Below are 26,268 nucleotides of genomic sequence, written 5' to 3' on the forward strand. Positions count from 1 at the left end.
CACAAATGGCTGTTGAAAATACTATAACTAAAATCTGGTTTAGTTATGTTGCACTCTAAGTGGTAAATTTTTATGAGAAAAATTTCAAAATGGGAATGTTCTTTTTAAATCAAGCCTTGAAGTGAGTTGGTAGTTTTCGTTTTAAGATCTGAGCAAGCCAACCAGTTTTGTTATTCTGCAACACCATGTAATGTCTGTCTGTCAAATATTTCAAGTTATATAACTTGGAAAAAAAAAAAAGCTGAGGAAAGACTCTTTACAAGAGCATGTAGTGACAGGATGAGGGGCAGTAGTTTTAAGCTAGAGCAGGTAGAGTTAGATGAGACTATAGGAGTTAGCTCTTTAGTAAGAGGGTGGTGAAACACTGGATTAGGCTGCCCAGAGAGGTGGTGGAGGCCGCATCCCTGGAGACATTCAGATCAGGCTTGATGGGGCTCTGCGCCACCTGATCTGATTGAAGATGTCCCTGCTTACTGCAGGGGGCTGGACTTTTAAAGGTCTGACCTTTAAAGGTCTCTTCCAACCCAAAGCATTCTATGATTCTATGAACATAGGGGCTCCAAAATGTTACTTTCACAAGGTCATAGAAGGAGGAAAAAAAAAAATAAAATCCATCCCTTACAAGATTTCCTTTGGTAACTAGACAAGAAGTATGTTTGGAAAAGCAGTCCTGTCATAGTGCCTCTTCAGCTTTGGTCCACAATCTTTAGCTGCTGGAGACACAAAACCCAAAAATAATCAGGTAAAACCTTCATCCTCTGAATGGCTCACCATGAAGCCAGCCCCTTCTATCCCTCCCCAGTGGGGACTTACAGATCAAGAGGAACACATTTCTGCTGCCATTTTTAGGGCAGAAGGAGGTTCCTTGGGAGAAAACTTTGAGCAGTTTGTGGGTTTTTGGCTGCCTCCTGAAGCCCTTTGCCAGGAGGCTGCTAGAAGCTCAACTCATCCTGGTACATAGCAGAGAACAGTGATGAGAACTGCTCGCACTTCTTTTAAAAAAAAAAAGTAATCAGTCAGTAATAGTAGTACTCAAAAACCTAATTACTTTTGATATTTAAAAAAGGACCTGCATCATTCAAAAGAGCATATTTTAGCCAATTTTACTGATTATGCCTCCAGTCATGGAGAGTTTTGTTTGTATTGATCTAATCCAGGAGTAGGAATGATTCCAGAAATGCTATTGTGGTCTGGCTCACCTTTTGCTTAATTAATATTATGTCCATTTCAAAAGTTTACATACATTGAGATTAGTTTGCTCGCAGGTAAGAACAACCCACAAGCTTTGGTAAAAAGGAAAAGTGCCTGCAAAAAGAAGAAAAAGCCCAGCCCCCACTTGACCATTTCAGCAGCCTTGCTGTCCTGGCAGGCCGGGAGCTGCGTGAAAAGCTGCTGTTGTAAAATGCTGCTTCTGTGTTTCTCCTCCACATTAATTTTTGTCATTCCTCGGTGTACAGCAAGCTGATAGACTGGGCTGAGCTCTGAGTCGGCAGTGGCTTTGAACTGGACTTCAGAACTTAGAGCAAGAGTTGTGTAATATTGAAGGGCATCTTCTGAAAACTAACTGTGTTTCCTAACTCATCTGTCATCTCCACTGCACATTGTCTGGTGACTTGTGGAAAGACAATGTGGTTTTTGTTGTTGTCTTTGTCCTATTTCAATGCACAAAGCTGGGAAGAGCTACAGTCTTAACAAAATTGATGGGGAAAACAATGTTAGGTGTAAGTCTTCTGCTCAGGTTGCTCTTGGCTTGTCCAACAGCCCCTTCTAAGCATCAGCTGAGCAGGGAAAATTTTGGATTGCCCCTGTCAGCTTGGATGCATCGGTCTCTCCAGCCTTACTTTAGCCTTCCTTAGTCTGTGACTGGCACATCTCTGTTCAGCGTCTGGTTCTGTTGTTGGTGGAACTGGTAGGAACTTCTCTGAGACATGAGTTTGGCCTTCCTAAAGGACTGGGGTCAATTAGTTTTGCATTTTTCCTGCATTTCTGCATTTTCAGCCTTTCTGCAGTTGGCGGTAAATATCAGTACTTCATCCTATCTGGTGAAGTGTGTTTAAATTGCTGAGATGATCATGGACCATATTTGTACCTTCCTATCTCTGCTGCTGATACTCAAGTTATTTGTTGTGCTGAGTTGTTTTTTTTTTTTTTTTTTTTTTGCAGGACCAGATCCTGTGAATAATTTAGGATTTTTGTTGCAATTGCCTTCATCCCTGGATAGAGACTTTCTTTTCTTCTCTGTTCCTGTGCCACTCTCCCACACTTATCCTGTCTGTCCTGTGGTTTCTTGCAGTGTGTGCTGGCACGGAGAACAAGCTGAGCTCCCTCTCTGACCTGGAGCAGCAGTACCGGGCCCTGCGCAAGTACTATGAGAACTGCGAGGTAGTTATGGGCAACCTGGAGATCACCAGCATCGAGCACAACCGAGACCTCTCCTTCCTGCGGGTAGGCAATCCTCTCGTCTCCCTCCCTCCAGCTCCTGCGTTCCGGAGAGTAGCTACAGGTGCTGGCCTGGAGAAGGGCAGCTAGAGTTTAGGAAGGTCAGAGAATCATGGAAATGAACACTGGAGGCTTGGAGAAGCTCATCCCAGTAAAATGCTGGACTGATTGGTGGACTAAGCAAGGGAAGAGCTCTGGGCAATGTTTGTGAAGCATTTTAGAAAAATGAAAAAAAAAAATAGTGATTGCTGAATGAACATAAAACCCTCGTTGTGTATGAGATTTGAGTTCTAAGCCTAATTGAATCTCCGGTATCTGTGGGAAGTCTGGGATAGATGAAGTTTGTTCTGCTACCCTGGAGCTTGGGTTGTGCTCTCCCTCAGCCCTCCTTACATCATATTTTGAGTAAACATCATACTTTTGGATTTGTGAAGGGAAGTTTCAGTGTGGTTTGTAAATACCTTGTTGAAGCGCTAGCAACCACGAGGAGGGAAAGGTGAATGCCAAATTAACAAAATTTAAGCCCACCATTATTTGGCATTCCAAAACTAACCATGTTTGAAGAAATTCCCCAGAAAAGGAGTGATCCGGTGCACTCAGGTGCATGTCTGAGGACGCTGCAGATGATATGGCTACAACATGGAATAAACTGGTGTGAGTGCCATAGTAGATAAGGCAGCCCATGGCAGCGTGGTTGCAGGCAGTGCTGGTTGTGCCCTCCACCAGCAGAAGTGAAGCCATGACACCCATAAAGGGTTTCTGATGCTGGCACCATGTGACATTGCTCATGTGTACTTCTGCAGACACTGGTGCCATGTTTCAGGGTGTGTCTGTATGGGGCTGGCGTGGTCATAAACAGCACATAGGGGAGAGCTGAAGTTTAAACGTGGCAGCAGGAAGAGGGCAGCAGGAGTCAGCCCCAGTGGGTTGTGTTACACTCACTCGTTGGGTTTGCTGGGTCTCGAGTGAACCTGCAGCTCAATTTCAGTTTGTAAAAACGTGAACTTTCCATTACAAGGTCTAATAAAGGCAAAGCATATTCTCCAGCAGCATGCTTAACTTTGCCTCATGTTAAATTTGTTGGGGATTTCACAGGATTTCCACTCTATACGTTGGCCTATATTTACTCAAAGTGTACACCAGGCTGCTAAAAGGTCTGCAAGCAAAATTCAGCTACCAGCTATGTCTGGAGTAAAGTTTGAGGTGCTAATTGCACTCAGACTAACAGGTTGCCTGTTAATTTGAGCAACGAATGCCTAGGAAGTAGAGGCTATCTATACATTTCACAGTTGTGACAGGTGGGGAAAACATATATGCTTGTGCTCTGAAATAGATGCAGCCTTGGTGCAGCTGGACTAACATCTCCCAGCCCATCAGGCAGCAGCCAAATGCCTCCTGTGAGGGCAGGATCCTCACACTGCTGGAGTTTCAGATGCCTCCTGAAACCCCCGACTGGGCCATCGTGCGTGGCTTGAATTCCTCATGGATGGTTCTCCCACTTGGACTTTCCTTCCTTCTCATGCTGCCTACTGGAAGATAGGAAAAGCAAATTATATGCAAATTAGGGAATTAACGTTCCTTGTGGGGACCTGCCATAAGCAGAGTAAAATATTGGTGAAAAGTGGGCAGTAAAATTGGCAAATGAGAGCAAGAAAGAAGGGCTTTATGTAGTAAATGAAGGTGGGTCGGTCACTTGTGCTTTTTGGTGACAGCTACTATCACTTTTTTATGAGTTTTATTACTTCTCTTACCTGTGTGTGCCCTTTTACAGATGTCTCAGCAAAAAGCAGAACTTGAAACAAACCTCAGCAATCTGGAATTCTAGTTAATATGATAAATTGTAGTCATTAAAATAGAAAACCAAACAGAGAAGAACATGTTCTTGGGGAGGCAAATAAATAAATAAATGTTGGCATATTTACGCCGATAATTCAACATTCATTAGTTAGGCAGTGTTACTTGTTTTATCATTTTAAAAAAGGTTTTAATGCCCAAATGAAGGTGGCAGATGGGAGATAACTAAAATAAGGGCTGTTTGTCTCTCTCAGAGTTAAATATGGTGAACTTGTCATGCAAGATGATGCTTCTCCAGCCTGCTCCAATGTTCCTTAGTCTCTGTTGCAATAATTGCCCTCTTCTCCCCCAAACAGACTCGGGCAGGCAGTTGAGGCACCCCTGGGTTATCTTTACATCTGAGGAGTGCTGTGTCTTGGGTGCCTACCTGCCTTCCTGTTAGTGCCTGGCTTCCCTGGGCAGCCTCTCATGCCAACACGGAGGGAAGACCTAGCGAGCTAGGCATCCTGAGCCTTTTTATCATGCAATAATAAACGAATGCCATAAATGAATTGAAGTGAAAAAAACCCATAATTTTATTTACCCTGCAGAGGAACATTAAAAGATCAGCATACCATCTCTCATATTTATTTAGACATTTATTCCCTAAGTAGATTTGCTTTATGTCTGGGAGTTAGCTCTCTGGATATCTTCTGATTATGACTAAAAAGGGTTGCCTATCACCTCAATGAAGTGCTCAAGCACTTAAACTTCCAGGGCTGCTGGCGGGTGCTTGGCTTTGAGATCAAGGGCTTTTTTCCTAGTATTCTTGTATGTGTACAGAACAGGAGTATAAATCTTCTGTTTTCATTTCACGTACTTTATTTTTGCTTCTGGTGGTGTTATAGTCTTGGTATTGGTTGCCCGTGGGTGGCCAAAACAAGGGTGAGCAATTGGAATGTGAAGTTGTCCTCTGCTTGCACTACTCTCCAGCTCCATCAGCTCTGTTCCTGCTGCTCCGTGCTTCCCTGCACCATGGCTACTACTGGGAGTCCTGGCAGAGGCAAAGGAGCACTGAGTAGTAGGAAAAAATGTCTAAACCTGAGTGCTGGGAAAGGCAAGACGTTTCTGACTGCGGGCTGAGAGCTGCTTTTCTTTGTTTCTGAGGCTCAACCTACCCACAGAAAATGTACCCTGGGGTAATGCACTTTTTGGAGTCCAACCACCCCAAGCCTGGGCAATAGAACGCGGCAATGCACAGCACTGCTGCTGGAGGAGCACCTCCCTGTCATGGTCAAGGCAGCCTCTCCCCTGCTGTAGGTGCTGCATTACAGAAAGGCACTTAATGTTTCTGAGAGTGTGATGGAATGGGGCAGGACAAATAATTGGGTAGAAAATAGGCTGGAAGAGCTCCTTTATCCCTATCACACATCCAGGCTCCCAGCAAGTCAGCAGTGACAGTGGGAAGAAGTCAGGCTCCCTCTCCCTCTGCTTCCCAACCCACCAGCATCCTTCAACTAATTGCATGGGCCAGACTTTTGCATGAGGACCTGCTCCATGAAACTAGATAAGCTGGTTGAGCTGGAGTGTGTCTTGAGTTGTGGCAAGGCCAGGGGTGAGATCTATTTCCTTGCTTTGGATTTCAGAAAAAAAAATCTTGAGAGAAGCTCAGATCATACACTGGTTCATATTAGAAACAAACATTTGGTTTTGGAAGCAGGAACCTATTTTACTTCCACTTGGCAAAGCTGAGAGTTTGTATTGTGGACAGTTCTTATTTCTTAATAGCATCTCTGTATTCCATTTCTGAAATGAAATACACAATTAGTATACCACAGAACAATCTTCTGCAAGTACTCTTATTCTGTTAAACACATTTGGTAAAGGGGAGTTATCTTTGACTAATCCCCAGGCTTTTAGCAATTCACAGTCAGTAAATTGTCTTCAAGCGCCTGGATTTTATTTAACCAATTCAGTTTATTTATTTTTGAAGACGTGACCAAAATTCGGTGCTGTTCCCTGCAGTAACTCTCCCAAATGATTATGATGCTGATTTCTAACTGCAATCAACAGCCTTCAAAAATGATCTACCACTGCTTTATAAATTTTTCTTTTCTTTCTTTTCCCCCCCTCTGTAGCACCCTGAGGCAGAGCTCCGCCGGCAGCTCCCTGCCTGCCGTTTAACGGGGGCACGTTTTGTGGTGGGCAGCTTTACAGCTGCTGGGGTCCCTCCCTTTGTCAGCAAACCTAACTGCGTGCTCGGTGAAAACCTGCACCAGCCCCTGCTGACCTCTTTCCTTACAATCACAGTGCTACTTTGTGACTGATGGAATTTGGGCATTTGGGTTTTATATATTTTTGCTTCTGGTTGTGTTAGAGCCTTGGAGGAAGACTGGGTCACACAGACCCCTCCGAGGGGAGAGGACTGCTACAACAGCCATGGGAAGAGTTGGTTGCAAACCATGCTGCCTGGCCCCTAGGCATTCAGAGCTGCTTTTTGGTCTTTTTATAGCAAAACAGGTCTAGGCAGACCCTTCTGAAAGCTCTGGCAAAGAGCTCAGCAAAGATGCAGTCACAGAGGGAGCCTGCAATCTGAACAGACGTGTTGGGAAGGGCGGCTCAGAGACAAGAGGGTGTTGCCCTGTCCAGTTTGTTCTGCAGATCACTGTGATGATACGTATGGCTCCTGAAGGCCTGGAAGCACAGCCCTGTGTCCTCTTCTGTAGCAGAATTGCATCTTATTTCCCAGCTCAGCAGAAAGGGAGTATGATGTGGGGTAATGCTTGTCAGGTATCCCTCAGGAAGAGAGGCTACAGGGTGGCTGTGCCTGTATGGAGAGGGATTTTCCGCAGACATACTTGTAAAGCATTCCAGTCTGGCCCCTACACCAGCACAAGGATCTGGTGGGAGGGGTTGCTGGGCAAAGCTCCCCTGTAGCATTTGTTCCCCAGTGAGTTGCATCAGGAAAGCCTCACCAGCATTTTATTCTTGGCTGTTAGGAGGCAAAGCAGCTTCCAGGTAGTTACAGACCTGGAAATCAAATAAGTGTATTTTTAATTGGCCTCCCAGGACCTTACCCTTTAGGGAACAAAGAGTAAAGAGCCAGCAATGGTGTGAGGGGCAGGGCTGCACACCCCACACAAATCCAGGTGGAAAGAGGACACCTCCAACTTGTGGTGTCAACCTGGCCAGGGGCAGCCTATGCACATGGCAACGAACACAACAGCTGGGCTGGGCTGGTGGGTTATGAGAGGCCAGTGGCACATGAGGCCACGCTTCTGGTGGGGACAAGATGTGTTACCCCAGCTGTGATGAGGCATCAGCTGTGCTGGATGAACCTGAGCCTTGTTTAAAGTGAGTTAGGTCCCAAACTCAGAGGGTGGAGTGGAAGCAGAGGTTAACTGCAAAAAAAAGTCTCCTCTGGGAGGACAGCAGCTTCTGCTGCTCCCCTTGGCTTTTGCAGGAACAGGGACTTCCAATAATCCCAGTGGTTTAAACCGGTCTCCAAACGGCCAGGGAGAACTGATTGCCAGGCTGAGGGGTGGCTGGGATTTGCAGGATCTGCCACACCTCTCCTGCCTTCAGAAGCAGGTGGTGAAACGGGAAGGCTGTGCTGTGGCCCCGGTGGGTACCTGAGCCCCAGGTGCTGTTCTGGTCACTGGGGTTATCATTGCCCTCGTCCCTCAACGTGTGTATGGGGCAGTGTCTGGGTGCTCGGTGCCTGGTCCCTGCTACTGAAGACAGATGTCACACACCACCCAGTGCCTAATGTAGTCTCACCCAGCTCCATCCCAACCCCAACTCTCCTAGAGCTCCCAGCCCTAGGGAAAAGGCCTCTGGAGCTTTCTGGCCTGAGCATGTCTGGAGGTGTTAGTGACCTTTGTGCTCCAGCTGGTTGTCTGCTCAGGTTACCCTGAAAGAGCCGCGTCCCGCAGCGCCTGCCTCCCTGTGCTGCCCCAGTCAGTCTGTCGTGCAGTTACGTCCTACAGCTCCACAGCTTGCCCTTGGCAGCCCCTGTGCCTCCCTTCCTTGGATGCTCCAAACCTCCTTGTCAGCAGCCTGCCTGGTTTCACCCCTTTTTTGGCAGGGGCTCCTTTGGTGCGAGGCTCTAGCTGCTGCTGCTGCATCTCCTCTGCTAGACGTAACGTGACCACAAAGGGACCCTGCTCACCCTCCCCCTTCCTTCCCTGCCAAAAGCTGCCTGGTGGCCACCAGCCCCTCAGCTGCCTCCCTCCTGCCTCTTTGCCCGAATTTCCTCCTTTGCATGGCCACACTTTCCTAGAGGAAGGCACAAATAATCCTAGGGAGCTGCCAGCCGTGCCACACTGCCTGTGGCTGCTCCCTCCCCCCAGACCTCAGCGGCGCTGCACAGCATTGGGGGGTGACCTGAGCCTTCTCCCCACCTCTGTCTTGCCCTGCTGTGGTGGCCTTGCTTTCTACACAGCTATTTCTGTCCAGCCTTTGTCCAGCCTTTTTAAAAAGTTGTTTACAAACCAACAGCTTCACCTCTCCGAGCAGTTAATGCTTTTGCTAATTCCCCACAGCCAGTTTTTGACTCGGGTTTTATTCTCCTCCCAGCCCTATTCTTTTATTTTTATAGCTGTCCAGGGCATTGCAACAGGCAGAACAGCTGGGCTAGGAGGCTCCTTACTCTTCCGTACACAACCCCAACCTCCTCTCCCTAAAATAAACCCCAAACCCCACTTGCACAAGCTCTCTTTCAGATCAGCTCTGCAGGGTAGTTTCGGCTTTGCTTTCGGCCAAGAGAAACTTAAAGACTCTGCAGACTGATCCTCTTCTGCTTGAATTAATTTTGTAGCTTCTGCAAAGCAAACATAGCAGAGAATTAATACACAATTAATTCTCACGCTGAGTTTGCCAAGCTGTAACCAAATATATGTACATTAGCTGCTGCCCCATTAATTTAGCAATTATTTTTGGTGGCTTTGTGTGAAAGATACAGTTTGAAATAACCACTTGTGTTCCAGAGGAGAATCACGTGCTGTGGAAATGCAGGCTCCTGTTTTGGCATGGGGATGGACTGTGAAGCTGCCCTTTGCCTCTGTGTGTGCCAAGAGCTGTGTGACACCCCAGGAAGTGTTTTTTTGGGGAAGGTTGGTGTGGAGGAGGGCTGCAGATGATGCCCTTTCCTGGGGGAGCCTGGGTCTGCTGGAGATGTTACCAGGCTGCCTCTCATATCCTGTCTGTCCCTGGGCTGGCTCTTGGGAGTGCTGCCAAAGCTGCTGGAGGCACAAGCAGCTACATTCCCTTGTGTCCACATCCCTGTGATGGATTCCCAGTGTAAATGGTGTGCTCTCATGGGCGTGGTGTGACTAGCAGGTGGTGCCAACAGGCCCTTCATCGCCACACATGCACCCACAGACGGGTGGTTCAGAGAGGCTCCTCACCAAGACTCCAGGAGGACATGGGGATGGATCCCAACCTGGGGCTTCCTTCCCTGCTTTATTGTGTTGGCAGGGGTCAAGAGCTTCCCCATCTCTCCTCCAGGCTCTGCCTGTGTCCCCTTCGGTTGAGGGGTGCATCCTTCAGCTGTGTTGTGCATGGAGATGAGAGGTAAAGATTTGAAGTCCAGGAGGGTTGTGGAATCTTTTTAAATGGCTTTCTAGAGTTTCCCTTTCAGCTCCCATTGTACAGGGGGCATCTCAGCTCCAGCTGCCTGGGAAGACTCTGATTCCTCTGCATGGCAACGGTAGCAACTCTGGAGCAGGAAAGAGATAAAAGAAGCCTGATTTAAATTATTCAGAGTAACCCAGACCCACGTACATGCTCGAGATCAGTAGTATCCTTTGCGCTTGCTATCCTGTTCTCATGGTTGCAGCAGAGCTGCCCTTTGTTAGGCAGAGCGGAGCACTGGGGAGGTGATTTGGGGCAGCTCCTCCATGCCCAGGGCCTGTACTTGTCCTTGGGATGTGAGGTAGGAGTCTGTCCTTCTCCCTCGTGCTTTTGAACCAAAAATATGCCCAGGACGTCGCGTTCCCCTCTCCAGGTGGAGAGCTTTCCAGGTTTGGCAGGTGTAGCTCAGTGGATGGGTGCTGGCTGGCAGCAGTGGAGGATCTTAATGGGAGGGGAAGGTGTTTGGAGGTATCTGCTGGGGCTCTTTGAGTTGCAGGTAAACCTCCTGCCCCATGTCTGTCTGGAGCGGATCCTGGGCCAGCACTGTCACCTCATTTGTCCCATGTATGACCTGCCTTTGCCTGTGCACAACCAGCCACATGTCTGACAAACTGGTTGTGCTTTTCAGCTGGTGCTGGCACCCCCAATGTTATGCACTGATGAAAATACAGATCAGGAGTTGTATTTTTCACATCAACAAAGACCTGTTGAGATTCCTGTCTCTGTCTAGGCTTGTTGTGTGTGTGTTTGTTTGTTTATTAAATATAGCCTAATAATTTATTTCTTTTCCCATTTTTTAGTGTCATGTAAGACTCTTCCTTCTGTCTGTCCGTGAAGGGATCCGATGCTGTCAGCTCTTGCATCTCTGTAAAATGCATGTGACTAAGCCAGAACCCAGGAGCTGCTGTGATGAGTACTCTAAAAACACTGGTAGTGAAGGGGAGGATATTATTAAAAATAAAAGAGTGCAAACCTTCTTAATTACGTGTTGTTTCTTTTAGAAGCTGATCTTTCCTCTAGGCGAGTGAAACCAATTATGTCCTTCCTTTCAACCATCTTACCCTGTTGATGATCTTACTCTTTTAAGTGTAAACCTCTCCCCTGGCAACAGATGCCATTGGAAATGCTGGCCTAATTGAAGCTGGACTAAAGCAAACAACAGAATAAAGTTAAACTATCCAACAGGAAAAAAAAAAAAATTATTTGGATATAAAGCAAATGAGTAGTTTTCTTCCAGCCATAGGAAGAAAGCTTATTTGGTGTAAATGGTGAGTGTAATGAGTTTTCAAGCCTAGACTTAACTCAAGCCAGGAGGTGCCCTAAACTCCACCAATTCATGCTGTTCCCTGACAGGCTTTGCTCAGATGTTGTTAAGCCTTTTTTGTTCTTCCCTTTGTCACCTGCCCTCTGAACTCCTTCTGTGGAACAGAGACTGAAGTTGGGGGGCACAGACTCAGAGGTATGGGCAGGCACATAGATACATGCACAGTTGTGGTACAGCAGTCTCCACCAAGCGGAGGTATTTTCTGCTTTCCTTTCAGTGATGTTTTCTGAGCATTTAGGCAGTGTGTTGCCAATTTTTCCTCTAGCCCTCCCTGTCTCCAATCCCATTTTACTATGGAATAAAGTGAAATTAAACAAATCGACTGTCAAGGAGCTGAATAATCTTGCATTGTAATAAACTGACTCAGAGTCCTGGATCAATGGGCTTGAATTGCTGCTAAAAGCCATAGTAAAGGGAACGTAAAGTCTTTTGCTGTAAGCTGTGTCAAGAGGTGGCAGAGCAGAGGGATGGATGGAGGCTTAGCCAACAGTTTTTGTGCTAAACCAGATCAATTTTAAAGGTTTCCTCTGTAGATGCATGCCGGAGGGCTTTTGTGCTTCAGAAATGTCAGCACAATTGTGTGGATTGCAGTGTGCAGCAGCAGCAGCAGGGAGGCTCCCACCGCAAACCTGACACTGGTACTGGGCCACCTTGTTACGGCCCCGCGCGTGATGCGTGGGCGTCCTGCACGGGTCCCGGGAAGGCTGGGCTGGGGGGAAAAGTGGACTTTCCTGCAGAGGGATCTGGACAGGCTGGAGCAATGGGCTGAGGTCAGGTGTATGAGGTTTAACAAGGCCAAGTGCCGGGTTCTGCACCTGGGTCACAGCAACCCCAGACAATGCTCCAGGCCTGGGGAGGAGTGGCTGGAAACTGCCTGGCAGAAAAGGACCTGAGGGTGTTGGTGGACAGTCAACTGAACATGAGCCAGCTGTGTGCCCAGGTGGCCAAGAAGGCCAATGGCATCCTGGGCCTGTATCAGAAATGGTGTTGTCAGCAGGAGTAGGGAAGTGATCGTGCCCCTGTACTCGGTGCTGGTGAGGCCACACCTTGAGTCCTGTGTTCAATTTTGGGCACCACAGGATAAGGACATGGATGTGGTGAATAGGGTCCAGAGAAGGGCAGCGAGGCTGGTGAGAGGGCTGGAAAACATGGCTTATGGAGACTGGCTAAGGGAGCTGGGGTTGTTTAGTCTGGAGAAGAAGAGACTGAGAGTAGACCTTATTGCTCTCTACAGCTACCTAAAATGAGGTTGTAGTGAGGCTGTTGTTGGTTTCTTCTCTCAAATTACTGATGACAGGACGAGGGGAAATGGCCTCAAGTTGTGCCAGGGGAGATTTTGATTGGATATTAGGAAAAATTTCTTTGCTGAGAGAGTGGTCAGGCACTGGAACAGGCAGGCAGGTGGTGGAGTCACCATCACTGGAGGGATTCAAAAAATGAGTAGATGTAGCACTTGAGGCTATGGTCTAGAGGTTAGGGAAATGTTGGGAGGAAGGTTGAGCTTGATGATCCTGAAGGTCTTTTCCAGCCTTAGTGATTCTATAATTGTTGAGCGTCCCCCTCAAAACCAGCATGTCGAGGGAGCATTCACAAGGATGTGTCCTAGGAAAAACTGCTATGTTGTGTGGGGCTGCTCTCAGGAGCTGGGGGGACTGCAGCTGCCTGGAGGGTGATAGTGTATGTGTCTTTCTGGGCTGGAGGATGGGTTTGCTCAACCTGACAAGCAGCCAGCAAGGTTATCATGTTAACTGCATGTGGTGTGTGTTGCTGTACAGTGCAAGCTGGCTCCAAGTGCTGAATCCTACAGGGTATAGAATCATAAAATCGTTTTGGTTGGAAGAGACCTTTAAGATCATCAAGTCCAACCATTAACGAAGCACTGCCAGGTGGACTATTAAACCATGCCCCTCAGCACCACATCTATGTAAAATAAAGTGCCATTGACTTTTCAGGTGAGGTGTCCCCAGTGTCAAATATCATCATGGAAAGGTGGGATTGAGAGGTTTTGGTTAAAGCAACAAGGATCTAGTTCAAGGCTGTACTTCTGCAGGTGGTTAAGCACAACTGGTCTCATCGACTTCTGGTACTTGTGTTTGAAGTTAAGTAGAAGGGTAATAGAATCTACAGGCTGTATTGAATAGCACAGAGTGTTTCTTTTCTTCCTTTGGTGGTCATTAGTCCTAGCAGCGAGGAAAAATGAAGTGCTTTGAGGTACTGTCTGAACATAATAAACTTGAAAATGTCAAAAGCCAAAGCAGAAATATCATGCCGATTTTGACAAACCTGTGATGTTTTGTGCAGGAAAAATAATAGTGATATCTCAATGTTGCTTACTGGAGAGAGCAACAAAATACATTTCATAGGAGGGTTTATGCTCAAGCTTTAAGAAAACAACCTTAATGAGCCCAAGATGGAGATGAGACCCTCAAAGTAAATGCCTTTTGGGATGGAAGAGACCTAGCCAAGTGGTCCAAGAGCTTGAATGGTGGCCAGTGCCTGATGTTACCACTCATTCTGATTTCTGATGTGTTGGGATTGAGTCAGATCCTGAAGTGCCAGCAAAGAATCTGTAAAACATAAATTTTTCTATCATTCTGGGTAATCATGGTGATGGTGGAAATATCTACATCTTGCTATGGATGACAACCCGTGAAATGCTGACAACGAAATGTGCTGACACCCCTGACTGCCTGCAGGTACATTGCCACTTCCAAACAAGGGAGCTTGAGATATGGAACATCGTTGCTTTAAATCCTTTCCATACTGGTGTTGGTATAAGGTGCACTGGTTTATACCTAGAAGGACCCCTCCTGCCTTGAATTTGGGAGGAGGCTTCTGAAAACAGCCTCCCAGCTCCCTGTGCTTCGGCTTTCTTGTCCTCCAGAGAGGGCCGAAGGGCAGGGGAGAGGAAAAGGAGCTGGTGAGATACATATCATACTGCTGCTGTAAATTAAAAGCAACAACCCTGTGTAACGTGTACCTCAGGAATAATCATGACAGTTCATCCTTCAAAAGTATGGTGCAGAATGAGGGCCTAAGGAAGGAAAATCCATAATGAATATCAGGGAATTAATGGCTATTTCTGTAAAAGTGTAGGGTAACCTCTTTGGGAAGCAGAAGACCTCACTTGGGTTCCTTTCAAACCTACCAAGGGATTGAGTAGGAGAAAATGTATCTGTTTTAAGGAGCTTTCTGGCTTTGATGCAGGTGTGGAAAACCTGAACTAATAGATCTTAGAGATGGCTATCATCTTTGAAATATCATTTTAAGTTGCTTTGGAGACTGGTGAATTTTTTGGTTATAGCAGGAGGAAAGGAAACGCACTGTGCAGATGGGGGGTTACCTGCCCGCTCTCTGAGATGGTGAGCTCAATGCAGAAGGTCCCTGCAGCTGTGCTAGTCAGTCTCTGCAGCCTGCTGATGGCAACGTGTTTGTGTTTCATCTGCTGTGCAGCCTCAGTTACCTTCAGGTTGTGTGGAAAAGGCTCGTGTAGCTGAAAGCACAAAAGATGATTAAGGAGATAGAAAAGACAACTGCAAACCTGTGTTCTCCCTGCGTCTGTATTTCGTTCGTGTGGTGTTCTTATGAGCAGGTGGTACCTTCTCTAAATAGGGGAACCTATTGAAAACAGCCATTGCAGGAATCCTTACGGAAAGGCACCGCAGAACGGGATGGGCTGAATTTCGGTTCTCAAAAACAGAGATGTGCAAGCAGAGAGAAATGAGAGGGAAATATTGACAAGTACTGATGCTGTGTTGTAACTACTGTGGAGAGCAGAGGCAGCCGCGCAGCTTAGCGTCTGACCCATGGCTGGGCGTCCTCCTTCCCTGCATCCTCTGCCTACCTGTGTCCTGAAAATGCTGATATTTGTGACTGAGGCCAGGTGAGGTCCATCAGTTTAGCAAAACAGGAGCTGATCCCAGGCGTGCTGTCAGTTAGCTCTGGTGCTCGGCATCAGCGTGGCCGCAGGTCCCGGCACCGCTGCCCGCTAACGGTGGCAGATGCCGAAACACACTCCCTTGTCAGCTAATCATTGCAGTGCCCAAGTAATCATTTGATCTCAACACAACAGCTGCTTTTAAACCAGAGATTATCCACTACTTCATCTCCTCGCTCAGCTGCGGAGCTGATTTGTTTCAGCTATAGATCAATTATATCCCCAAAACAACACTCAGTTCGCTCGTATTGTGTGAAATGAAGATAAAATGGGTGCAGGCGTTAACGATAGATCTTCCATTACAGACCCTCCGTCCCTGCACATAAATACCCATCACCAGGGAGTGAGGATTCATTCATTTCTGGAGCGAGTCGTGCTCATTTCATTAGGATACAATGAATTATTTTAGCAGAACAGCGCGTATCTATCAGAATAAAATACGGTTAAAAGGGCATTTATTTCTCTCAGTGCCTCTAAGTGTCCCTGGTCGGATGACACCAAAATCAGTCAAACTGATCAAAGGTGTAAAATCAAATGCGTATGGTCAGAGCCTGTTGGGAAGCATTGCATGTCGTGTGGAAGGAAATCCAGTCATTGCAAAGCAAGCATTTTCAGGTGGTCTTCTAGACTTTATGGCCTTTTGATCAAAAATTTCTCCATAACTGGATAGTGAAATTGAGAAATTTTATTTGCTATGAAGGCCTCTCCTATGAACACCTTGCATATCAATCTGAAGCGTGCTCAGCCATCGCATGCCTGGACTACACTGATGAAACAGCAAAGTCCCAAAATCATGAAGTAACGACACCGCTGCAGGTTTTCCTAGTAGGCAAGCCAGCATTTCCTTGGGCAGAGTAGGTCCAGCACATTTAAATCTATACCAACATCAATATGTTTGCAGCTTTGGCAGCAGCCCTGCCGTTGCCTGCTTCGGGATCGATTCAGCCTGGGGCACTGGACGTGCGGCTGAGCGGTGTAGGGCTAAGCAGAGTTGGCTTAAAGGATTCCAAAAGCAAATTTTGGTAAAATGTTAAAATACCACTTTGCTTTGGCTTTGTAATCCTGGTATTTGGCCAAAATGGGTTGGTTTTATTTAATAAAAAGGTAAATTAATAAGTAGTTTTTTTTTTCTTGAAGGACTGCAGCGATGCAGGTATCGCATGCCAGTTATCATCAGAGGGTTACCCAGTTCTTCCTACTTCAAGCACTCAACTCCGTCCACTGATCATGTTCCCCAGCGATCCCAAGGTGTGAAATGCTTATTCAACATTGATGGGAACACCGAGTCTTCAGTATGCAAAGATTCCAAGTGTGTGGTTTCTGGTTTGAGTGGGTGCTTTTCTGTGTGCAGACTTTTGGTCACTTTTTCCAGCTTCTGTTAGAAATGTTTTGCTTGGGAAAACATCGTGTGAGGAAACCCAAGTCTGCTACTGGGAACAAGGAGGTGTACCAGGAGCTGGCAGGGGGCTGTGTTGTGTTCTGCAGCAACCGCTCCCATATCCCAAGAGCCGGATGGGGAGGGAATGGCTCAAGGCCAAGAGGCCTTATGGTACTCATTAGTCCTGGGGCTGGTGTCCTCACCTCCATCACTGTGACCATATGAACCTGGAAAGACCAATCCTGAATGGAAACCACTTCAAATAAAGAAATCTGTGCACGTTTGTGCAAACACATCAGAGCCAGCTAAGCCCACAGACAGGAGTTATACAATTCCTATTTATTTATATGACTTTGAACAGAGTTCACACACCCTCGTGAGATTTCAGTTTAAAAAGAAATAATTTTGATTGTGTTCCTGCATCGCGGCTCCTGCCATAAAAGGTCACCTTTCTCCAAACGTGCCTTCAGATTGTGAGATGTAGTCCTGGTTTTTGGTTTTACTCCTTTTAAAGTTTTAGTTGTTCATTAAAGCCCTTGCTGAACTGCTGTACATAAAGCGCTGGGTTTTAACTCCATCTTCTAGAAGGAAATTACATATCTTTTTATGTCTAATAAGGGCTGAAATTTTGTTAGTTGAAGCAACTGGCAGCTTGACAGTGTCTGCTGCCTGTAACTATCCTTGCAACTGTGAGGAGCCCAGATCCGACAGCTTCTTAAGCAATTTTTTTTTTCTCCCATGAAATTTTAATGCTGCATCATGCCATGAATTCAGAGCAGATGCAAATATTTATCAGATCTGCTGCAGACAGTGTCCACTGGATGTTAATTTGCCAGAAGGATGAATCCTGTTGTGTATGTTTAGCAGGGACTCCTCAGAAGCAAAATAAGGAGGCCTTCATCCTGGGTTTCAGGAGAGCTCCCAGTAAAGGCTCCTCTTGTTTCCTTAAATAAATATCTTCAGCTCCATCCTCCAGAGGCATCTCAGAGCGCCCCTCTGGGGCTCTTACAAAACAAAAAGCCTCTTGTCTGATAGCACTTTTAAGAGGCAATGATTTTTCTTAGTCCTCGCTTAACTGGTGGGTAATCGGCCATCATCTCGCTCAATACGAGGCTTTGTTTTTATTTGTTTATTTTTTAATTGAGCTAAATGCCTCTTCTGCTTTCCTGCTGCCTCTGATCTCTGCTGGAGAGAGCAAATCTTAGCAGCCTGGAACATCACACGTTTCTCTGATGACTTTCAGCTCCCATATGCTCTGGTTCAGTAACAGTTTTGGCTGATCACTGTGACAGCAAAACACCTTTTTTATTTAAGCTACAGCTTTCTAGAGATACGTTTTTGGACTTAATCAACATAACCTTCAGCGGTTCTTTGAAACCTGGGATCTAAAAGCCATGAATGTCAGAAACACTTTATGGTTCGTGGGAGTCTTTAGCGCTTCTGACAGATAAAAGTGGAGGAGGAAGCCATCAAAAGTATACCCAATACAGGCTGGAATAGTAGCTGACAGTTGGACCCCTTCATTGGAAAGGACAGGCTACCAAAAGAAAAACTTATGACTAAGAAACCAGAGGGTAATGTCGTGCTGAGCGTAACGAGGCGAGCAGCTGGGTGGGTTTTCTGTGGTACCCGCTCCACAAGTTGTCCCTCTGCGCCCAGCTCAGGCACCCTTTGCTGGCAGGAACAGTCCTCTGCTGAAAGGCCTTTTGGGCATGAGAGCTGGCATTTATTATTAGAATAGTAGTGGTGTTGTTATTTTTAAGAAGAAGAGGAGAAAATGGGAATAAATTACAGTAAAATGTCAGCAACTGCTGAAAATAGAGGAGTAGCAACAGTGTCTCTTTCGTGTGTTTTTTTCAGCTGGGAGAGCACACGCAGCAGTAATAGTGCCAGTGTGTGACTTCTGTTGGCTTCAATTACTGCCTTCACCTGTTTTTAAGTATTTGAAATTTAATGTTTCATTTTGCATGATGCTGAATAACAAGAATCAAAATCAGAAAATTCACATTAAAGTATGAGCTGCAGCAAGCGTGTATCAATAATGTAAGTGGGGCGGGACTGAATGGTCATGGTCTTCCAAGAAGTATTTTCCATTTCTCTTGTGTTCTCTGTCTAGACAAGATTTATGAAACAATCCTCTGAAGGGATTGTCCTTCTCCACTACCTTTTTTTATTGGTGGGAGCCAATTTGAGGCTTACTCTGCTGTGCGAGGGGCCAGTTCCCTCCTGTGATTGATGAGCCGGATGGGAAGTGATTAGGCTTTTACAAGCCCATGCTGCTTGGAACAATACTACCAGGAAAAAAAAAAAGGCTGTTCTTCAAATTTCAGATTCATTGCCTATTATTTCTGAGCTTCAGTTTCTCTTCATCCTCTTTGACATCTCCTCATTTTTCTCCTTTGCTTCTCAAGATAAGGAGAGAGAGTGGAAGTTCTGCATGGTGCAGCCAGTGGAGGTAACTGTAGGAGGAAAAGCTGCCAGCTGTTGTGGACAGTGTAACTTTTTTTCTTTATTGTTAATTTTTACGAAGACTGATTGCAATTTGCCATTGTTACACTTCTCCAGAGGTCTGCCTTCTTCAAAGAGAGTCAATAGATTGGGGAAGCTGTGGAACAAGGCTGGTTGGAGGAACAGTAGGACTGGTAAGACATACGTGCTCGTTCCCTAAATTCAAGGGGGAACAAACCACAATCTTTAATATTGGAGTTGTCAGTGTGAAACCCCTTTGCCCTCTGCCAAAGAGCAACTACTGGCTCCATGGTTTGCGCATGGTGGTGGCCAAGCACGGACGTTTCTCCCAGGGATCCCAGCAAACTTGATATCTGATTGTACATAACAAGCAGCTTTGCTCCTGCCTGTGACTGGGGTCTGGAAAACCTTTAGGGACAGAAATCCAGGTCTCCCCATTTCAGTCTGGCTCTCACCCAAGCCACCCATTCACTTTTAGCACATGGCTATTGCATTTTACCTTAAGACCTCTGCTCCTTCTCTTCTGAGAAGAGATTTTCATCCTAGAAACGTAAGGCAAATAATCGTCCTGGTCTCCCAGATTCCTAATTTAATTCCTCCTGTTTTCATTCAGAGGTTTCCACCTTATTTATTTATTTACATCTTCCTCAGGAGGCCTCTAAAGTGTATCCACTGGAGCAGTGGCAAATTGAAACCAGACAGCTGGCTTTTGTGAGCACCTCTGAGGACTGCTGATGTCAGCTATAGACACTATACAGCAACCAGGTATTCCAGTGAACGGGGGAATCCTATTCCCCTGGTAAAAGTCAAATGAATTATTCCACTTTAGCTTTAAAACTGAGCTCTTTATTCCCCTGTTGGGACTGCTAGCGGAAAGTCATCACTGTGGCCAAACGAATGTGATACTCAGCCCAGCATCTCTGGGGAAAAACATGCTGAAGAGATTAGTGTGAGCACCTCTGCTCGTGGCTTCAAGGTGTCTCTGCAGTGTGATTTAATCTTGTTAAGCTGCAGTGGATCTTGAGGTTTGGATGCTCTTTTGGTGGCATTGGAAGGATCTTTCATCAGTATTTGCCGTGCTGTGGATAATAAAGCTTCTGCAATGAGGGAAAAAAGTTAATGGATGATGTTTTAGAAATGAGAGAGCTTTAGGACAGCAGTTGCCTGAGTGAGGGGGGTGGGAAAGAAGGATTTGTGACTAAGAGAAGCAAACTTCTCTAAAAGCCAGAGCCATGCAAATATTTGACACTTTGGCTTGGTGATTAAACTGGGAAATGATTAGAAAAGTCATTTGCGGTTGACCCAAGTGAGAAATTTTTTTTTCCCTTTCTTTCTTTCATCAAAACAAAAATACTGGAAAATATTGTGTGGTGGCAGTTGACCTGTTTTTTTTTTTTTTTGTTCAAAGTTCTTAATTTGTTTTAAGTCATAGATTCTGGTAAACTACAAAGCAGTGAGCATCTTGGTTTTTCAAGTATATTTTCCCTTGCCCTTCCCAGCTGAAGCTATTTGCCACATTCAAGATTAATATTCAATTTACTTTGGTCAACCAAAAATTGATCTTTTTTTTCCCCAGTGCTGATATGTTTATTCTTTGAAAACTTTTTCCAACCTAATAAGGATAGATTTTTGTTTGTTTTATGGCATTTTATCAAATTTGCTTTCTCTTTGCTAGGTTAAAATTTGATGGAAACAAGTTATTCATAAAAATGCAGGTCAGTTTTTGTTGTACTGGAACGAGCTCTCGCCTCCATAAGAAATGTAATAAATGAAACAAAACGAAGATCACAGATGTTGCAGTAAAATTAGTAAATGTGTGTATCATTGCACTTCATTGAAATGATTGTAAATTATGGTGTTACATTTTTTAATTATGTACAATTAGTCCAGGAATTGCGAAGTCCCTGCTGGAGCCTTTTCTCTTAGATTTACAATAGGTCATGGTAGAGTATTTTTTCTCATTACTGTCATGGAGGCAATAATTGAACTGGATCTGATCTCCTACATTGACTAGTTTTATCCATAGAAGAATAATTTATTTATGTACAAATAGTTCTTGTTTGCCATATTTAACTGGAGCCTGGAGCAGGCATAGAGGAGATGGCAGTATTTATAGTCCATTAAAGCGTTTTCCGTCAAGTGTCATCTGTGAAAACTGTTTTGGGCATATAAAGCAGGAATAAGATAAAAGCAGTTTTGGTAATTCTTGAAAATGCTTTTCTTCTGGCCCACAGCCAGCCATCATGGCAAAGCTCTGGGGAGTCACGGAAAGAAGTCAGCAATGTTAGGGGTTTTTTACATCCATATATGCATGTACATTGTGAATCCTTCTCCAGAAAACTTAGGAAGTGCAATACTTTGGGTTTGCCTCCAGAAGGTTTTGTGGTTTCTGTCCGAGAGCTGAGAAGGAACTGGGAGCTGCAGGGCACAGCAGGGAGGTGTTGCTTTGCTAGGTGAGCTTGTGGGCAGAAAGGCGCATGGTGCATCTGGCCCTTGTGAGGCTGAACCAGCTCTGGGAAGTTGCCCACCAGGAGAGGTGACAGAAGGCATGGGAGGTGGAAGAGCTCATCATTTAGTTCCAACCTGAAATCCCCCAAATGCCACAGAAGAATCCAGTCCTTGCAAGGACTGGCATACTGATCTGGTGGGTCCAAGGATTTTTTTTTTTTTCCTTTTTAAGCATTTCAGAGCATTTGCAGGTTTCTTCATATTGATCATCCGAGCTAAACCCGCTCAATAATATGATAAATAATTTATTTGCTGATGCTTTTTACAGCCTGCTCAACATTCACCTCACATAGGTAGGATGTGAAAGCTAATGTGTGCTTCCCAGAGGTTAGCTCCACAGGCAGGGGGGCAGCAGGAACCAAAAAAAGTTCAGCTGAAGCCTTCCCTGTGAGCTCAGTTGCCTCAGGCATGGGACAAGGAGAGGAGGATGGGTCTGCTGCAGAGTCTGGAGAAATCTCTGGGTGTCAAGGAGGCATGTGAGGGTCAGAGGTGTGTGCATGGTGCTGTGCAGGAGTACCGGCTTGTGCCTGGACACGGCAGCTCTTCCTTGTGTTTGAGCTTGAACCAGATGGGACTTAAGGTTTTTGAAAAGGCCAAACCATTTAAAGTCTTTCTCTGCCCCTCTGTAAACACAAACCCAGCACAATTTAACATAAGCATGCTGTACCTGTGGAGGTCAATGGATCTAAGGTGCAGCTGTCTCACTTCTTTGGCCTTCCAGTATCTTAGGGGGGCCTACAAGAAAGCTGGGGAGGGACTTTTTAGGATATTGAGTAATGACAGAACTAGAGGGAATGGGGCAAAGCTGGAAGTGGACAGATTCAGGCTGGATGTGAGGAAGAAGTTCTTCACTATGAGAGTGGTGAGACCCTGGCATGGGTTGCCCAGGGAGGAGGTTGAGGCCCCATCCCTGGGGGTCTTTAAGGCCAGGCTGGAGGAGGCTCTGGGCAGCCTGATCTAGTGGGAGGTGTCCCTGCTCATGGCAGAGGGGTTGGAACTGGGGGATCCTTGTGGTCCCTTCCAGCCCTGACAGATTCTGATCTGTTTTAGCAGAGGACTTTAGAGCCCTAATGGCTCAATGGTTGGACTTGATGATCTTGGAGGTCCCTTCCAACCTAAATGATTCTATGATTCTATGACTAGGAGATCCCTCTGTACACCCTGCACCTTGCTCCTAAACCACCAGGCATTGCACTGGATGGAGCAACAGCGCGTTCAAACTCATGCCGGTGGTTCCTGGCGTGTGTGGTACCTGTGAACATCCTGGAGCTGTCCCAGCAAATCCTGCGAGATGCATGCAAGCTTATTCAAAACTATCTCCATCAGCAGAGGAGTACATTATTTATGATTCCATTTTCCTCTCTGTTTGGAGAACATTTATCAAATCAATCAGAGAATTCATTAGGTAATTATTATTTTTTCATTATTTGCCTAGGCCTTGGTGTGTTTGCTCCACACAAATAGAAAAGCCACTAGTAAATGGGATGAGAAGCTTGAAATATCCATTTTTCTCCTCATAGTGCAGAGGAGAAGCCTGGAACTGGCTATGTAGTGTGACAGCTGGTAATGAAGTTGTGATACCTGAGAAGTGATGAGATGCTGATAGATGTCACTGGTCATCTGTGGCCTGAATGAGATCGCCTTTGCTCTGTGCTGGTGGATGGCCAGAGACTATCCGTGCCCCATTTCACTTGTGCACAAGCTTAATCCTGTTTTGTAGGGTCCCCTGTGTGTTTGTTAGCATCCCGTCCCACATGGTGCCCGGTACTACCTCCGCCCTCTTCTGATAGTGCTTGTGGTTGGAGCTTCCCAGGGCAGTACCAGCCACCATTCCTCTGCTCTTTCCTCAAAAACAGGTTGAGGGTTTTTGTTGTTGTTTGGGTGGGGTTTTTTTTGTTTTGTTGTGTTGGTTTGGTTTTGTTGGTTGGTTTGTTTGTTTTCAGACCAGCTCATGTGGTGGCTTTGCCAAGGACAGCCCAGTGGTGGGTGGCTGGGCTCACTGCTGGCTTTGGGAGCCATGAGCAGTGGGGACAATACTACTCCTGGCACCACATTTGCCATGCTGGCTGTGCCTCCATGCTTTCAGACCCCGCATGAACATGCCACTCCTCTAGTTTGGGATTTGCCACTCCCAGATTTGCAGTGACAGAGAGAAAACATGCTCCTGCAGGAAGAGGCCATCTCAAGTGCACAGGGAGCTCCTCAGTGAATGGGGCCACCAAAAATGTGGTGCTTCCCATTTCCTGGTGTGGGGGAGCTCCTGGGCCAGGCGACTTTGTGATTGGGTGAAAGTTCATGAGGATGGAAGTTTCAGGGATATTATAGAGGATCTACTTAAACTGCTGTACATAAAGCAACAGTTCCAGATGTGCTTCAAGAGCATCCCAAGGTAAAGGGCTAGTCTGGGCTTCGGTTTCAGAGTACATTCCAAGACATTGACCCACACAGGCTAAGGGGATTTCTGGGAGGATGATGCTGCAGCCACCCGTATGACCCCTGTACCCCACCTCACCAACTTTATGAGGTTTATTTGCAAGCAAATGTTGGGTTTCGTTCCCACCAGCTGCTTGCAGTGTCCTAGACATGCCTGTCACAATGTTAATGAGAAAGCTTTGCGGTGCATTTTTTCTTCAGGTGACCCAACTATTCTGAAAAGCACTAAGAGCCACTGAAAAAAAATGTATAATGTATAATTAATGCAATAATTGTATAATTTTATTCCCCTTTTCATCAGAGTTGCCGTACACAGCACATGTATTAAATATGACTACAGTGCTGTTTCCCAAGACAACTGCTGAAGATGAGTTAGGAAGACCTCAATAGGCTATTCCAGTTAAAAATTTTCTTTGCAAAATAAATAGAGGGTGTCTTGTGAATAAGAATGAGATTAGCTGAAGTTATTAATTAGTATGACTTCTAAAAAGGAAGCTGTAAATGGAATAATTCACCACATATGGGATCTTAATTTTCTTCATTGCGGAATAGTTTTTATTTTTTTAGTTTTTACTCTCTTTTGCTGTTAAAAGCCTTTGGTAAATTCAGAACTTCTTTTTTTGGTGGATCCTTCCTGTTTTTTTGGCTTGTCTCTTTTGCTCTGCTGTAACCCCTTGTCCTGCTCCCAGATTTTGAACAGAGACAATATTATAATTGTGTCCAAACCACCTCTGCCTCCCTTCAGGCTCATCCCTCTCAAGGTCTCCCATCACCATAAGGTTCAGCTTGGTGACCAGAGCTTGGTGCCCAAGGCAGCTGGCTTTGACCTGGAGTTAGCTAATAAATCAGAAGAAGAGATTGCAGGGCTGGAGGTCTCTGAAGCAGGGAGAGCTCAGAATTGTCACCAAGTCTCTATTTAGTGTGTGAGCATCACTGATGTGTGCAGTATCGCTGTGTCAGTTCTTGAAGGTCCTGACAGCCACTTGGAGACCTGAAACCCTAAAATGGGGCACAGGTGGGTCCTTTGCATCTGCCTGTTGGCTTTTTGTTTGTTTTCCTTATGTAGTTCAGTTTGGAAACTGTTAAAATTGTGTTGTAGGAAGATTAAAATGAGCTGCTACGGTGGATGGAAACGGTTAAACTGAAGTTAAAAGAGGCAACTTTGAGAGATTATTTCAGAAATTCAGAAAGAGCAAATTGAATGGTTCAGTCTCATAGCTTTTCCCTAAAGCTTGGAGCAATTTGTTTAAACATTGATTTTAACATTTATTTTCCTACTTTTTTTTTTTTTTTCCAGTGGCTTAATTTCTATTCCTTGTCTGGTGTGCCTGTTAATTTTGCATGCTATCACAAGCATAATTCTTCCCTGTTTCAAATGAATATCATATAAATTAATTGCCATATGATTACCATGTAATTACATTGTGACTCATGACAGTTTAGACAAAGTATCATAGCTACATTTTAAGAAATGATAAATGTTTGACTAATGTGTCAGAAAAATGTAAATATATTGTGATTATTGTGGCACTTTTAAACACACTAGTTCTCTCTCTAGTTTCTGTAAGCTGTCAATCATGCTGTTGCAAAGAGCAGTCAATCTGAGCACCTAAATTTATCTGTGTTTAGGCAGCATTTAGGATTTGGGAAGCTTTTTGCAGCAAGGGCCAGTGAGGAGGTACGTGGCCAGTTGCACCAGGGGGTCACGCATAACACTCTTGAGAGACCTTTGTCTTCTAAATATTGGAACAGGCTGCCCAGGGAGATGGTGGAGTCACCATCCCTGCAGGTGTTCAAAAAATGTGTGGACTTGATACTTCAGGACATGTTTTAGTCGTCATGGTAGTGTTGGGTTGATGTTTGGACTTGATGATCTTAGAGATGTTTTCCAGCCTTAATTTTTCCAAGATTCCAAGTAAGCTGCTTTTTAAGTAAGTTTGTCCTGTTACACACTTGTAACCTCTTGCTGTATTTCACAGGACACATGCAGTTCTCTTCCAGCTCAGCACTGGGGGCAATCAGTTGGGTTTTAGTATTCGGGGGCTCTCTTAACTTGCCTTGCCTCCTTGTTGGGGCATCTTCTCTGCCCAGGACCTCAACGTTGGCCACAGGACTGAATGGATGATCACTATTAGTGATCTCAGCTCTCAGCCACTTCGTCTCCTTGTCTTTCCCCACCTCTTGATCTCTCCCGTTCTCCAGAGCTGCAGAAAAATATAGTTAATTCATGCTGGGCTGTGGTGGGACACTAACTGGAAGCTAAGCCCAGCATTTTCCTCACCCTGGGTAAGCCCCACAGGCTGGCTGGGGGGCTGGGACATTGCTGCTGCAGGGTGCTGGGGTGGGAAGAGGGGGGATGGTTCCGAGCTGGGG

At 45.6% G+C, this 26,268-nt stretch overlaps 1 protein-coding gene across 1 annotated transcript in view; it reads left to right on the top strand.

The window, feature by feature from the left end:
- Nucleotides 1-2,293: 2,293 nt before the first annotated feature.
- LOC103774846 (receptor tyrosine-protein kinase erbB-4-like) overlaps nucleotides 2,294-26,268 on the top strand; it is a gene marked incomplete at both ends in the record, with an annotated part of 89,034 nt that continues 65,059 nt past the window's right edge. Inside the window, one exon of the mRNA XM_008942278.1 lies at nucleotides 2,294-2,445. Coding sequence (XP_008940526.1) covers nucleotides 2,294-2,445 — 152 coding nt within the window. The remainder of the gene's footprint in view (nucleotides 2,446-26,268) is intronic.

The sequence above is a fragment of the Merops nubicus genome, unplaced genomic scaffold (assembly GCF_000691845.1).
Source record: "Merops nubicus isolate BGI_N331 unplaced genomic scaffold, ASM69184v1 scaffold17106, whole genome shotgun sequence".
Taxonomy (NCBI): domain Eukaryota; kingdom Metazoa; phylum Chordata; class Aves; order Coraciiformes; family Meropidae; genus Merops; species Merops nubicus.